The following is a 16,071-nucleotide window of genomic DNA, read 5'->3' as shown; positions in this document are numbered from 1 at the left end:
ATCATCATCATATCAGCCCTTTATCGCCCACTGCTGAGCATGGGCCTCTCTTCGAGTACACCACTTATCCCGGTCCTGAGCTAACCTCATCCAGAAGTGACCCGCAATCTTCCGAATGTCGTCCACCCAACGAGCGAACGGACGCCAGGCACTCCTTTCGTCTGAAAGCGGCCAACTTTCCGTTAACATTTTGGCCTAACTGCCAGCACTTTGCTTGACAACATCTTAACACAGAGAAAATAGGTATTTACGATTAAGTCAAGGAGATCTAAACGCAAAAATGGCATTGGATTGGGCATATCAAGCCTGACACCCACCCATCCAGGTCCTGACCTGGAAGATGCCCGGCTAACAGAAACATGGTCGTCCTAAATTTCCTTGGCGCCGTTTCGTGGAGCAAGAGTTGTATTGGGGATGCGGTGGGAATAGGTTACCCAAGCTGCCCAGGATCGGAGTCAGTGGAAGAAAATGGTTCTAGTCTTACACCCCAGCAGGGGGTTACAGGATGAAAAGAAGAAGAAGTGTAAAAAGACAAGTACAGTACCTAACGTTAATCTTGTAAAATTCTAGCTGGACTGGCAGAAAGGTGAAGTCGACAAAGCTTTGAAAAAGGCGGTGAATGAACTGAAAGAACGACACGAGCGCCAAATGGCTTTCAATCTTAAACAAAAGGAAGAGGAGGTACATATATAAGCTACGCAATATAATTAAATAATAATATCTTTATATTTCATTCAGTAGAATTGATTGACATCTTGCAAACAAATTATGCATACAGGCTACTAAAAAGTTGAACAAAATGGTGAAAGAAGCGGTGGACGCTCAGAAGACTAAGTTCGCTCGAGAACTTACTGACGTGTCGCTGAAAGTCCAGGCTGTAGAAGCTAAACTAGAAGGTACGATTGAAGAGAGTGTCATGGACCAAAATCAACGAGACAGATTCGTATGTATATTATAGATACAAGGTCTTATGAAAAATCTTTCCTATCATTTACAAGTACGAGTATATCCCTCAGTTTTGTTGCTCACTTCTATTTAAAGGCAACTGTTGCAAATTTCCTATAAGAATAAACGTCAAAGGCCAGTATCTTTTAGTGCCATTCAACAGGTTTGGCTGTAGGTACAGTCAAGTGTAAAAATATGGGTGCACACAAGTTGCTCTAAAATATGTCCCATAGCACCTAAGTGGACGAATTACGAGCTGAGGGACATTTTTGAGTAAGTTGCGTGTACCCATATTTTTACACTTGACTGTACGTTTTTGAGACAATTTTGTATTTAGAATAAATAACCTAACGATCTTTATTAACTCTACAGCGCGTTTGAAAGCCGAGCGGGAAGCGAAGCGCTCTCAACAGCTGTGGTCTGCTGGTGCTTCCTTACTCGCTGCCACTAAGAAAGGAGACCCGCATGTCTGCGTGGCTAGAGAAATTAGAGCTATTGAGGCCGCTGCTGGTATGTACAGATAGCTGTAGAATTGCATGCCTTAGGATAACTTTTACACAATAACGTCTGTAGCCCTCTCGCTTCCACTCATAGCAAGTCGATCATCGTGCTGTTGCGGACGAAGTTCATATACACTGACGCAACTAACGACAAACGAAGGTTTAGTCAATTGGTCATTTGGTGTAAAGGTTTAATAAGCAGGTTATTATGCAGAAGGTTCCGAAATCGAATCTTATTCGGTGACTATGGAAATTTGTGTTTGTGTATTATTTTAAATAGGTCATTGTCAATGTCGGTTTGGTAAATTGATGCCAAAACGAAAACTATAAATAATGACTCCCCGTCGAAAAAGTAGCAAAAACTGTAATACGTAAAAATATTGTAAAATACTTTTTTACTAAGTTCCATACGGTAGTGGAAATTAAAATTAAAAAACTTTCAGCAAAACTTTATTATAATTTATAAATACAAGGAACGTGAATTTGAAATTACAATATTAGTTAATAATTGTTACAAATAAGCACAAAAATCACTATGTTAAAACTTAAAATCTAAAACGAAAACGCATGCACATAAAAGACAAAAAAGCAAACAAAGACACTAAAACTAATTAAAAAAAAACCAATTAATTCATATACTGCACTACTTATAATATCAACCCTATTCCGACTCCCACCCAGTCCAAAAGTTCCAAAAATACTTGCGGCATTGCCGCGCTCGATGGCAAGCGATATTTGTTGGACTAAGTAGGAGCCTGAACGGGAATCGCACCCTCTGTCACGTAGACGCCACCCCAAGTCCCTAACCAATTTTTTTGCCTCTAAAATCTGAATTAAAATTAAAGGTAAATTTATTTTTGTGGGGATTTTGTTTTCATCGCCATCTAGTGGAACTCAAGAAAACCAACAAGCTATCTTGGAAGCTATGTTGCGTTCGTTTAACGTACAAGCCATATTAGTATCGAGATCTCCATCGACTTTTGCTGCCGATAGTACATATTGACACAGCTGCTGGTGTATATGAGTCATTGTATTCCACTGCGTATCCTATCCGCTGAACGCCCAACCCTAAAAGAGTTCCCATTTATAAAGGCACACAAAGCTCTTGATTTTTCCATTTCCCCAATTTCCTACCCGACTTAGGCTAGTCAATGATTGCTCATTACTTACTACCCGTAGTAGGTATTTCAGCCTTCTGACTTTGACTTTAAAGCTTATTTAGCCGTGTGGTGTAATATCTGCAGGTGATGGTGACAAACTCGTGCTAACTGTTCTAAAATCCATACCAGAGCAAGTGCGCAAGGAAGGACTGGTGCCGGAGAGCGTACTGCGCGAACGATACCATGTGGTAAATATCTGTTTGTTTTCAACATTGAAAACAAGAGTGACAAGAAGAAAATAGCCACCGCCAAACTATACAATCGAAGCTACGCTTAAATTTTAAAACGACATGATCCTGAAATTACATGTTACGTGGCATGAACATTGCTTATTGTAGCATAATTATATCAGATGATTTTACATTCTTGTTGATGTATAAAAAGGAAATAACCAGTGTTAGAGTCGATATCAGATGCAACTAGTTAGATACTCACGTAAATTATATTATGTTATGTCTATGTCTGTTAATAGTAGAAATTGAATTAAGTACAAAGAAATTGAGCTAGTAGACTTTTTATTAGCAAACCTTAGTCCGGAAGCTTGCAAAGTCTGGATATGATTACCTAATTTACGAATTATAAACGATTGTTGTAAAACGCGCTTTGTGGTTAGCTATGTTTTGGCGGAAAACTAACAAATAGCATTCATGCTATTGCAACAAATACAAACACAACTTAATATTTTTGTGGTAACACCAACCGTATGGTCGACAATTTTAAGGTTGGGAATTTTCGCTATCTGTCGTTATTTCTTTATTGTTGAATTGTTACTTATTCTGTCTCTAGTGTTTCGCACGCACATTCTCGATTTAAGTGGGCAAGTTAAAGACTAGCTAACTTCAGCCAAGTTTTACGTGTGTCCAGATGGAGAAAACGGCCAGACATGTGGCCCTGGTGGAGTTAGAAGGCAGCCCGATGCCGGTCTACATCGCCTCCTGGGTTCAATCCATGCTTCTCTTTATGAGGGTAACCACCATAATATCATTATGCCACTAGCTACTTACAGCTAAGAAGAGAATACCCACCGCTCTCTAGCATCGTCCTTACCATTATGATTCCTAAAGGACATATTCAATTTTTAACAAGTTGTAAATGAAAAGCCTGGATAGGTTGAAGTTAAACTGAAACTTCTTTTTTTACTTAAAACGCGAAACAAAGGAAAATCAACTCTATTTTCCAAATTATTAGGTTAAAATTTCATTAACTTAAACTGACGTATGGTGGCCAGGACGAGGCTAGAACGACGCCATACTAGTGGTTGCACAAGGGAGTTTTTTGTTTTTCGATGATACTTTTCATGACCATTTATGAGGGTAACTTCATCATAATATATTTCTAAACGTAAGAAACGTATTAGGAAGAGAAGATGAACATTTGGCCACACTTATGTGGCACAGATGTAACTCGAAGGGAGTTTGAAAAGACTGGCTATTTGAGGCTCGGGCCTTCTCCCTTTGTATCTTTTCAAGCGCAATGAAAATGTTCGTTCTGATATATTATACTTGACATATTAGGTGAAATCTTATGAATTTTACTTACTTGTGATGTATTTTTCCAGCTATCTGGCATTCCACAAAAGGACATTGACAATCCGATCAAATGCAAGAAGGAACTTGAAGATTTGGATACATTCGACCGATTAAATTATGCAAGGTAAGTTGCTGCCTTGAAGGCTTTTACGCATATAAGAGTAAATACCTACATTTTGACAATTTCAACCCGTGCTTTCATTACTCGCCATGTTGCATCGCTTGGAATGTATTTACGAGTAAACCATTACAATCCTCATCTCAATTTGCTTATCTTGCGATTGCTTGGTCTTGATTGCTGTTCGCGATGCAATTAGAGCAGTGTCATTAGACATTTCACTCGCACTTATGGGCGCACTTGAGATGACTGATGATTTAAAAACAAATTGATAAATTAGAATTAACTTCTTAGACGCATAAGATTAAGCGTTTAAGGCACTGAAAGAAATCCGACACCTGGCGATAGATCTAAAAATTTGCAGTGCACCATTAAACATGAAATTAAACTTTCCTTCTTACTCAGGTATTGGATAGAGCAAGGAAACCTAGCCCCAGCGCTCCGCTACGTCGAGTCACTAGAGGGCGCCTCTCGCGTCGCAGCCGATCCTTGGTACAAGGACGCTAAGAGTCACCTCGAAATCAGGCAAGCTGCTGAGGCGGTTATAGCGCACGCTACTGCATTGGCATTGCAGTACATTTGAGGTTAGTTATTGTCATTATTACCTTCTGTACTTGAGTATTCCAGGAGCTTCTTTATTCTACTTTGAGGCGCTAGAGAGCGCCTTTTGCGTTGTTGCCGATCCTTAGTACAAGGATGCTAAGAGCCATCTCGAAATCAAACAAGCTGCTGAGGCCGTCATGGCCGCCTTGGCACTGGAATACATTTAAGGTAAGTCTTATTTTTAACTGAATTTTCATTTCGACATGATTGGAATTCGACGAAGAAGAGATGGGAACTTTATAGAATAAGTAAGAGCATCGGTAGAGAGTACCATTTTGGACTATTTGGCGTTGAAACTCTAGGTCCATGGGGTCCCAGCGCGCACACGTATTTTGCAGTAATCGCGAAGCGTTTGGTTGACGTAACTGGTGACCGAAGAACTGGCGGCTTCCTCACACAACGTCTCAGCATTGCGATACAACGAGGAAATGCTGCCAGCATCCTTGGTACAATGCCTCTAGGGCCTATTTTAGATTTAAGCCAGTTATAGCAATACCTCTGTATATATCCCCTATATTGTTATTATAGAATTAGCGGAACTTAAAATGTTTTGTAGTATATTTTTTCACCATCAGATTTTTGTACAGATTTACAACTTTAAGCGGGTATTGAACTAATCCACCGAACTCGTCTAAGAGCCCGATTCAGATTTGATAATTTGATATAGTTTTCATACGACCTTGAAGATCGCTCACGCTGTTTATTGCATTCGAAATGAAGTGAAAGGTCGTGAGTGAGATTTGCACCAATCACCTAGACGATTGTCAAGGTCATAAATATCAAAACCAAAACAATTTGTTAAAATCCGAATCGGGCTACAAGTTTTGGTTTTAGTTTGTTTTGATCCGTTAACACTTTGTTTAGCAGTTTTTGGGACGCGGACTGACGCACGCGGCGGGCAGCGCGGCCTAAACGCTTTTCCAGGCATAGTACGATTTATCGACCACATACGCGCCAATAGAATTTCAACCTTACCCATCCGATTTAATGTTCTAATTAGATTGCACTTTCGGAAACTGTGACTTGTCGTCAAATGACTCACCAGAGCTGGATTTATTGGAATATATTTGAATTTTTTGGGAAAATTTTGTAGATTGGTGCGGCCTGGAAAAGGGTTAAATTTCAAATATTACATTTACACATACTATACTCAACTTTACTTGTACATATAGGAATAGTAAGTTACATTGCCAACATAACCTACTGTTATGTTGGCAATGTAATTTACAATTCCTTTGTTTGCGATTTATTTAGTAAATTTAAAATACCTATGTCAATTTTTATTATTTCAGTGTCAACGCGTTGTTTGGCAGTATGACTACAGGATATAAGAAAATTGTTCGTTTTTGTGAAGTTTCAGTCCTAATGTGACGAAAATTAAAGATGACGTGATTTTTACATTTACTTTGATAATTAATCGTTTCATATTTAGCTTTTTATTTTTTGTAATAATTTTGAAATATAAAAATATAGAATTGTTACAAAATGTTAGTTTTATTTACTAGTTTAATATAAAAACACGTAAAAGATCAATGGAGATACACTAATATGTAACAAAAATCCTGTTCATTAACACTTTCAGTGCCAAGAACCCGATAGTCGGGTCCATTTTGTATTAGAAATGCACTGAAAGTTTTAAAGGCTACTGATTATTTTTATTTAAACACCAAATTACCCAGCACAGACTGTGCGTGTCGGTCGCTGCTGTTCGGAATGGTACAATTTGAATACCGGGGTACCACAAGGAGGTACCGTCTTGTCCTTACTAACGTCCTTTATGTCTGACCGTTCCCAAACAGTGGTCGGTGGTAAAGGCCAAGTAAAATCAACCGAAATGATAAGCACGATGGGCGTTCCGCAGGGCTCGTGCTTATCAAATACCCTTTTCAGCTTGTTGCTTAATGATCTACCTAGTGCAATAAGCGAAGCAGAGATATATATGTATGCCGACGACGTAGCTGCTGTAGTCACGGCGCCAACGTCTTACGAGCTGGAGCAAAAACTAAACTATACAGTGCAAAGGCTCGAGTGGTGGTTCCGACTAAATGGCTTAGCTCTAAATAGGGAAAAAACTATGTTTATAGTATTTCAGCTAAATGGCGCATCACCACCACCCTACCTTGTCACCGTCGACGATCATACCCCCCTGCAGATTGTCCAAACGACGAAGCTGCTGGGCTTTCATATCGATAGTGCCCTCACGTGGGGCTACCACATAGACGAGCTCTGCTCCAAGCTAGGTCGTGCACACTTCGCGCTCCGTCGACTGGCTAGCACGGCGTCTCGCAGCGCAGTAATATCTTGTTATTTTGCGACTGTTCACAGCCTCCTCACCTACGGCGTCGAGCTGTGGGCGCGGGCTGCAGACGCCGGGCGAGCCTTCAGAATGCAGAAGAAGGCGGTACGTGCCATTGTCGGCGCATCCGACGATGCCCCGTGCAAAGAGCTATTTAAGGAACTAAATATAATGCCCCTTCCCTGCGAACTCATCTACCAAGTAGCTCTCTTCACACACAAGAACTTGGATGCATTTCGGCAGCGAGGTGTGAACCCGTACCGCGCCATGCGCAGCAATAAGCTCGCCCATCTGCTCGTCACACCTAAACACGATCTACGCAAGTCGGAGAGGTCGGTGTATGTCATGGGCCCGTCTGTGTATAACAGACTGCCGGACGCAATTAAAATAGATGCAACTTCCATAGTGGCCTTTAGGTTAAAACTACGTAAGTGGCTCCTTGACCACGCGTTTTATTCATTAGATGAGTTCTACGAACTTCCTACTCAATGAGTTTGTTTGTATTAATTTTGATTGTTATGTGTTATATACTTATGTACCTGTACCTATTGTACATTATGCAATAAACCTAATGTATTTCCTAGACCTAAGCCTGACATGTAACTTGGTGTTATTAATAAATTATTTGTATTTGTATTTGTATTTGGTATTCTCTCTCCTCTTTTATTTGGCCCTGTGGTCGACTGGTAGAGAATGCCATGAAGCATTAAGTTCACCATTTGTACCTTTTTTGATGTGTTGTTAAATTTAACTCCCTTATTCATAAACGTCTAAAGTCTGACCAGTAATACAATGATCACGCGCCATATTGCGGAATTTCATTGGAACTAAATTTTTCATACTAAACTGAACTGTCACCCTATACGTGAGAATAACAGCGCCCTCTTGACAATGATCATATATTTCTGGTCGGGCTTTACTAAAGTTGATAAGCCGCTAATAATCGTTTGCCTCGTTTCCGACGTATTGGTATGATGGAAAGGGACAAAAGATTATAAGCGGCTTGTCAACTTTAGTAAACGTTTATGAATAAGGGGGTAAATAAATAAACATACAGTTGAACCAATCAAGACGCTTCTGAGTTAGTAATGTAGACAACTAGTGAAACACACTTATTGATTAAAACTACCGTCTAATTTAAAAATAAATACATAGCCTTACCAAAGCGAATTTGAAATAGAGGTGGATTGTCAAAGAAAACTTTGTAGCCGCAGTCAATTTACTGCCATCTGTTATTATCATGTGTTAAATTTGTTAAATATCAAAAAAGTGGCGCTATCTTACCGGGCATCGGCTAAAGGTTGTTGCGCCATCGCTCGAAACGGTGTCGCCATTTTTTGATATTTAACACAATCATATCAATGAAATAATAAGGATCAAAGTCAAATGGCGTTCTAAAAGTTTTAATCATGTGTCGAAAAATGGCAGTTAATTTACTGCGGCTACAAAGTTTTCTTTTACAATCCACATTTCAAATTACTAAACTAAACTAAAACTCATTCCAATAGGTAGGGAGCGTGCATGAACTGTAGGAGGCAGCACAGGAGCCGTCAGATTTTTGGCGCGAGGCGTAAATGTGATGTTTATTGTTCCGATGTAGCCCACAAGATGGCAGAACCTACTATGCACAAGAAAACACGTGACGTGTAAATCTACACGTTTATGGTTCCGATTCAGGCCACAAGATGGCAGACCCTCCAACGCGCACGGTCCCTATATGATACTGATCTGATACTGATCCGTCAGTGTCAAAAGGGACGTTTTTGGATTCGAGTTTTAGTTATTAGATCTCATTTTAATATTTGGAGGATTTAACAACTGGAGACGCCTTGTCTGTAATTTTCTGTACAAAACAGTCTGCCGATTTTTGCGGGAGAGGGGCATGTTAAATATATGGCTATTTGTGAATAATTGGTTTTGACTTTAAGTTAGGTTTGAACCTACATCGGATTAGATTAGAATTAGTCGGCCACCCAAACCATTGTTTTAGCGTTTACATATCATATCGCCTACGAACATTGTGAAGTGAGATGGACAAATTGAAATACCTTTAGAATATTTAGTCGCGAGGCGAATAAGATATTTAGATAATACGTTCTTAAGTTTCTATTGTTTGATTTTAAGTACTTTGGCATTAAATCAAAATGACTGTGTATTGGAAATATTTTACATTTCACGCTTTGTTTTGTTTTTATTTCATGACACTTAAGGACCCGCGCCAAAGATACATTGATTGGGTAAGATACGTAAAATGTAAGATAATTTCGTACTTACAATATGACAGGTAAACACAGGTACAGCTCCATACATTTTACGGTAATAGGGAGCGTGCATGAACTGTAGGAGGCAGCACAGGAGCCGTTAGATTTTTGGGGCGAGGCGTAAATGTGATGTTTACTGTTCCGATGTAGCCCACAAGATGGCAGAACTTACTATGCACAAGAAAACACGTGACGTGTGAATGTACATGTTTATTGTTCCGATTCAGGCCACAAGATGGCAGATCCTCTAACGCGCACGGTCCCTATTCTGACTGTCAAAAGTTGACGTTTGACAATTCAGTGACCTCAAAACATATGACGCATTACAGCGCCATCTGATTTGGATGTCAAAATAAGTACGCACGTATTTTTCTTAGACTTCACATGTCTATTGCAATCAATTTTCTTTGTACGCGCGAAATCGCCCTTTCTTACAAACGTGGTCCTCATTTTCCTCCCTGGATTTTAACATTATTCAAATTATTTTGACATATTTTGTTGTATAACCACAGCTATACCGCTACGTTTAATTCTAATTTTGAAATTATTGTAAGAGTTAGGAGCACTTAAATAATTTATGAAATCTGTTTTTCGCTCCAAATTTTTACAATAATCATTAAATCGAAAAAAATCAAGCGTAGAGGCATAGCTACGGTTAATATACTTAAAATTATGTAAGAATATTTTCCATAATGCCAATATCCAGAAAGGAAAACGGAACTTCCTTTGTAACGACCTTCCCCTTTCCTCTTAAAGCTCGTGGATGTAATTTAATTTGGGGCATTGGAACGATTTCATTCGAAATATTGTTAAGTATACCTTTTATCTTGTGTTTTTTAACACTAATAATTAACGTTTTCGCCGCCACGTCAACGAAGTAATAGTGTCATCAACGTCCAGCCACAATCACATATTGCTCGAAAACAACCCATATAAGTCTTAAAACATATCAAATCGTACTGAGCCACAAAATGTACTGAGCCCCTAGCGTAAATTTATTCGATAGCGTGACGTGACGTTTGCGTTAAGTATCATTTTGTATGGGATTTAGAAACAGCGCGCCAAGCGGGACGTTTTAGAAGCTCAAAATCCTATACAAAATGAGAGTTAACGCAAACGCGTACGTCACGTCACGCTATCAAATAAATTTACGCTAGGGGTACGATTATTTCAAGTCAATGGCGGTGAAAACGTTAAGATAACTTTGTAACGCGGGGACAAAACCATTAAAGCTAAAAAAGCAGAATAGCCAAGGAACATAATTATTATTGGGTCATTTTTCCATACATAAACTCGGCACTCGCTCGGAACCTAATTTTGTTTCGCGATTTCGTTGACTAGGTACCAAAGACGTTAAGAGGGAAAAATAGCTTTGCGATCCTAACGAATGATATGACTCACGTACGATAGGCGTAGCGGTCAAAGGGTTAATTACGTGTTTTAACTCGTGTGTACCCATTAAATCTGGCACAGTTGTAAACCGGCCATTACACCAGGACCGTTGTAAACTGTGTCATTATCTATGGTCGGTAGGGACGTGCTTTATCTGGGCTATAACCGCGAAAATCGAAGTACGTCAATTGCGGGCATTTTTCTCTGTCACTCTAATTACGTCTTAGTAAGAGTAAAAGAGAAAGATTCCCGCAATTTGCGAATTTCGGTTTTCGCGGTAGACCCTCTGTATACGGGTGCAGATTTGAGTCGCTCGTGGCACAGATCCTGTGGAGTCATTTTTACAACATTTAAATAAGTGAACAAAAAGTTAGACGCACATCTATTGCAGAGTATACAAGACGTACAACGACATCTACTTTAGCTGTTAAATTAGAAGTTCAATTTTTTTTGAGACCACGTCCCTTCTTCGTATATTTTAATAACTCTTCTTATCTTCATGCCAATGAACCCCACATTTCAGGAGCACGTAAACCATACGCAGTAAAACGTAAAACACGTAAAAAACAACCTAATCCTTATCCCGCTTCCGTAAATGACACTCCATTACTTAAAAATGACTTTAAAAGGCTAAGAGACTTTGAACCTTATCCCTCAAACATAAGATACATGACTGCACAACACGTCGGATAAATTCACAAACCTCTTATGTCCTCCAAAGCAGTCAAGAGGTTTGCAGCTTCAAATATTGCTGGCTACAGTTTAAAATTCTAGTCTTTGAAATGAAGTTACTTTCCCGCATCCTAAAATAGCTGAGGGCCTACCACGAACACCGAATTTCGCAAATTGCGGGCATCTTTCTCTTTTGATCTACTTGCAAATTTCGATATTCGCGGTAGGCCCTCGGTTCTCAACCTTACCTCCGTAACATACTAAAATACATGTAGCTTAAAAGGTACCATTCAAATTCAGCATACATGAGCAGTATTGCAGCACGAAATTACTGCTGACGCAAATGTCATAAATCCGGGCAGGACAACGACTTTGACATTTGCGGCAGTAATGCATCAGCAATGCAGTTGGCAGTAATGTCGAGCTGTAATAGTGCTGCTGCAGGCGATTATGGTGCAAGTAAAAGATATTGCATACTTAATAGGGATTTAATATCCGAAACTGATACAAAGTTGATATTCGCGAGTAATAGGGTATGTAAGACGCGTGCGGCGTTGTGGCGGCCGCTGGAGCTAATGGAGTGTGGTGGGGTCCGTACCCCGCGCGCCCGCGCCCCGCGCGTTAACTTGTTGTAGACAGCTACAATATGCTGGTTTAGTCTGAATTCAAACGGTATCTAAAATGTTATTGGTTCCATCTCTCATGGCACCAATGGCAGTTAAAAGAGTGACAAATACATGAATGAATTTATAATCTCATTTCCTTAGGCTTTTTTTATTACAAAGCTTTGTTCCACTTTGTATTGACTATTGATATTCTACACTAAGAGCTGGCTCCGAAAAATGAGAATGACTAAGTTGCGGAAAATTTACAAATAGAAAAGTTCTCGGAAATTTTTACAGAAAAGAATGGAATGGAAAGTTTAAATTTCTATACAAAAATATGAGATTTTTGAAAGTGGAAATTTTACTATTTTAGAAACTTTCCGACGGCACATCAGACATTGAGAACAACTTAACCTCTCCAGTAAGATTGTTCTAGGTACTATTGTAGTACCTACTTTGGAGACTATATTAAACAAACAGTGCGAATTATTGTGTCGCAACTTTGCATATCGCTATTGGTGGGCGCTGACATACGAGTATGTATATGGAACAATTTATTTTCATCGCTCACTTCTCATACGATCTCTGTACAAGTTATGTACACCTTTTTTTTTTTTTTTTTTTTTTTAAATTATTAAAGTACATCCACACCATACATATTATAACTTACACTAAACACATTTTAAAAGGTAATAAATACTGATATATACAACAATTATGGAGTACCTAACATTGACTACTTATATTATACATAACAGTGAGATTACCTAAACTTAGCCTAAAATTAAACACCTTGTCTTATTAAATTAATTTTGCATGTATATCTGCATTTGATTTGCACCATCATATCCTCTAAAGATCTGACATGGTTGCACTAGGGGAGATAAAAAAAAACCGCGAAATAATCAAGAAATGTACAATAATTAAATAAGACACCGGTCGGCGCGACGAGTAACGGTTCTTCAACATCGCAATTCAAGCCTAGAGGGTTATCTAAAGACCAGGGTTTGACCAGTGAAACTGCTAAAGTTCACATTGAGCAGTTAAATTTGTACGCTGCCACAAAAGATAACTGTCTATCCTTCATTTAAATTCCTATAATCCTAACAACAGGCCTAATTACGTCAAAAAACTTTTTTGTGCAAAACGTGCATTGCATCAGATTTTTTATCTACCCGAAGTGAACAAAGAAATTGGCAATATTGGATTTATTTTACTTTATAAAAGTCTTTCAATATTACGAAGTTGACGATCAAATTTAATAATGATATTTCCTCACTTCATTTTTTAGATATAAGTTTATATTATTCATGTAGTTTGCCTATTGTACAGGTAGCATCGCACACATTTAAGAGTTACTATTTTGTCAAAGCAACCCACCCACTTCCGCTTACCGCTTACCTGCGGCGGCCATTTCGTTCTTTATTCTTTATTTGTGCGTGGTAGCGTCCACACGTCGGTAGGTAAAATATTAATTAATTATATCAAAATACGTTTACAAGTGTTTAGGGTAACGGCGGCTATTAACGCGGGTATCAAAATCGACGTCTAACACCGCGGTGTTTACAAATACGCATTTTGCAAGCAAACAGATCTATTCCCTAAGAAATAAAGCATACACAAAACAAGCTCATTCATTGGTCTATCGTGCCCATTAGTGTGCATTTGTGTGAGTGTAACAAAAAACTCGCGATTCGTCAGTTTGTGCGACGGCGGCGCAAGAACCGGTTGTTCCATACAGACGCGTGACACCACAGGTAAGTGCACTCCAATCTTACTTAGTGTTTTACGTAATAGTTATGGCAAATAAACTAGTGCAATGCATTTTAAGAGGTTGTGTATTGTTTTCTACACGATTTTGAATTACTTTTAACTTAGTTTTTGACCCGGAAATACGTTTAAAATTGAAAATAAAATACAGCGGTGATAGGCGCCAATTACTTCTGTGGTAAGTAATTCCGTGGTATGCCACGGTAATAGAAAAAGTGGTAGTTTTGTTATTTACTCTTTAGTTTTGGTACAAATTATCAATTTTATAATTTCTTTTATTTATTCCAATCTTGATCTATTCACGCTATTAAAGAGCTATTTCCGTGGTATGGAAAGTATTTAACTAACCCTTAATTTTTAACAAAAACTTCAGCACCGATTTCCTTGTTTCTATGGGAACCCTTAATCTGTCAACTTTTTTTTATTTTGAGTTAAAACCTAAAATTTACTTGCCAATTATGTGATTTTGTCTTTACAAGAAGCTTGTAATATACGTGTTTGATTTGATTTGAAAAACCATCTGTGTTTTATTCTTTTTATGGGTCGGAATTAGGTTTAATTAAACTCCAAATTAAGCCTATTACCGATGGTATGATCAGATTACCCTCGGTAATAGAATGTATAGAAATCTATTACCGACCCAGAGAAATATCGAATGGGTCGGTAATAGGCTCTTAAAGAGTTATCTATTACCGAGTGACTATTTGGTATTGTATTGAAATATCGCATTTAGGGTACCGCAAGTACAGATTTCGTTGATAAAATTTAGACTTCAGTTATCATTATCAGATTTAAATTCTTCTGTTTTCTGATTCAGTTATTACTCTGACAAGGAAGGGTACCCAACTGCCGGACATTTCCGATTAGATTTTTTTTTTATATAATTTTATTTATACAGTAGTCCAAAATCTCAGACATGATTTTTTTTAGCTATAAGAATCAGCAATAAGAAAAGTACTGTGATTTGTTAATTATAAACGGGTAAATTATAGCACATAATATGTGAGAGACTTTATTTAACTTAATTACCTTACCAAAAATATTAGAATTAAAAATTTTCATGTTTTTATATATAGTCGAAATTTTATGAGGTGGACGTTTACCATTTCACTGTGGTAAACTTTCACTCAGGTGGTAAACGTCCAGCTTATAAAATTTCGACTATAATTTACGCTGTGCCTTATGAGTAAATGTTACTTACTTGTTTTCTTTGTGCAGCTAATTATGTCAGTAAGACAAATTCTTATCAATCTTTATAGCATTTAAAAATTACTTTATTTAATAACAGGAAGGCCTATTTGTCATATACGTCCATAGTAAAACTTTACTAATAGTAATTTTTGTTGTTTTACATGTAAAACATTCAACTTATAACTTGTTATACAGGTACTCGTGGGTACTTGGTAAGTTAACTATTTAATAGTATTTGATTGTGCCAAAGTGTAATTATAATCTCTTCGAATATATCTCTTATTTTGAAACATACTCCTATAGTTTTATTTTTGTGTCATTATTAAAGTTAATGACACAAAAATAATATACAGAACCCACGTCGTTATTATTGTTTTAACCCTCGGTATTAGGTTTCGAATTTTGAGTTTGATTTCTATTAACGAGTGCAGAAAAATCATGCCAATTGTACCCTCGGTAATGAAAGCTCAATTCGCGATAATAGAATCACAGCCTGTCCCTTGCCACGGTAATAGAAGATTTGGTCATTTTGGCTTCAAAAAATATTTTAATACATATAATAACCCAAAATGAATCCAAAAACGTGTGAAACGGAAAGTTCATTAAATGCTCTGATGAAAAAAAAATATTCCTGGCTGTTAGACAGCATTGATACCCTTAATTTTTGGATCTCTTTTGAAAAGTTCCTTAACTACCACGGTAATAGGTGCCTTTACCCTATACTAAGCGAACAGAATAAGAAACACATTTGTGATCACAACTTATAAATCACCCAGTATATTGGACTTGTAGAACATGCTTGTAGCGCTTGTCCTATAGTGGGGTGGTTTTCAGGTGCCATTTTCTGGAATCAGCTCTTCGTCTATTCTTGATTTTTACATATTTGATATCGCTTTGTAGTTTGATTTGGCTGATTGTTTTTCGGATCAAGCTTTGATGTGTTTTTTGCTATTTAAATAAAAATATCAAAGTATTGTCTGTTCAAACAAATGATATTGGAATCGTCGCTGGTAGGTATCTTAATATTTG

At 37.9% G+C, this 16,071-nt stretch overlaps 2 protein-coding genes across 4 annotated transcripts in view; both read left to right on the top strand.

Annotated features, from left to right (window-relative positions):
• Positions 1–6,588, top strand: part of LOC133529802 (MICOS complex subunit Mic60-like) — a 38,425-nt gene extending 31,837 nt beyond the window's left edge. For 2 of the 3 annotated variants that reach the window (XM_061867612.1, XM_061867613.1), the window contains 8 exons: positions 571–681; positions 779–896; positions 1,318–1,455; positions 2,690–2,793; positions 3,470–3,571; positions 4,164–4,258; positions 4,658–4,836; positions 6,148–6,588. In XM_061867612.1, the coding sequence (XP_061723596.1) occupies positions 571–681; positions 779–896; positions 1,318–1,455; positions 2,690–2,793; positions 3,470–3,571; positions 4,164–4,258; positions 4,658–4,835 (846 nt within the window). In that variant the 3' untranslated portion in view covers position 4,836; positions 6,148–6,588. Of the gene's footprint in view, positions 1–570; positions 682–778; positions 897–1,317; positions 1,456–2,689; positions 2,794–3,453; positions 3,572–4,163; positions 4,259–4,657; positions 4,837–6,147 lie in introns of those variants that run through there. The other variant, XR_009801216.1, reaches the window with a different exon arrangement.
• A 113-nt stretch (positions 6,589–6,701) lies between these two features.
• On the top strand, positions 6,702–7,643 carry LOC133529881 (uncharacterized). The gene has a single exon (XM_061867682.1). It carries the CDS (start codon positions 6,702–6,704, stop codon positions 7,641–7,643), a length of 942 nt encoding a protein of 313 aa, XP_061723666.1.
• The last annotated feature ends 8,428 nt before the right edge of the window (positions 7,644–16,071 follow it).

Source organism: Cydia pomonella, chromosome 21 (genome assembly GCF_033807575.1).
Source record: "Cydia pomonella isolate Wapato2018A chromosome 21, ilCydPomo1, whole genome shotgun sequence".
In the NCBI taxonomy this organism is placed as follows: Eukaryota; Metazoa; Arthropoda; class Insecta; order Lepidoptera; family Tortricidae; genus Cydia; species Cydia pomonella.
This window is presented reverse-complemented; position numbering and strand designations above follow the sequence as displayed.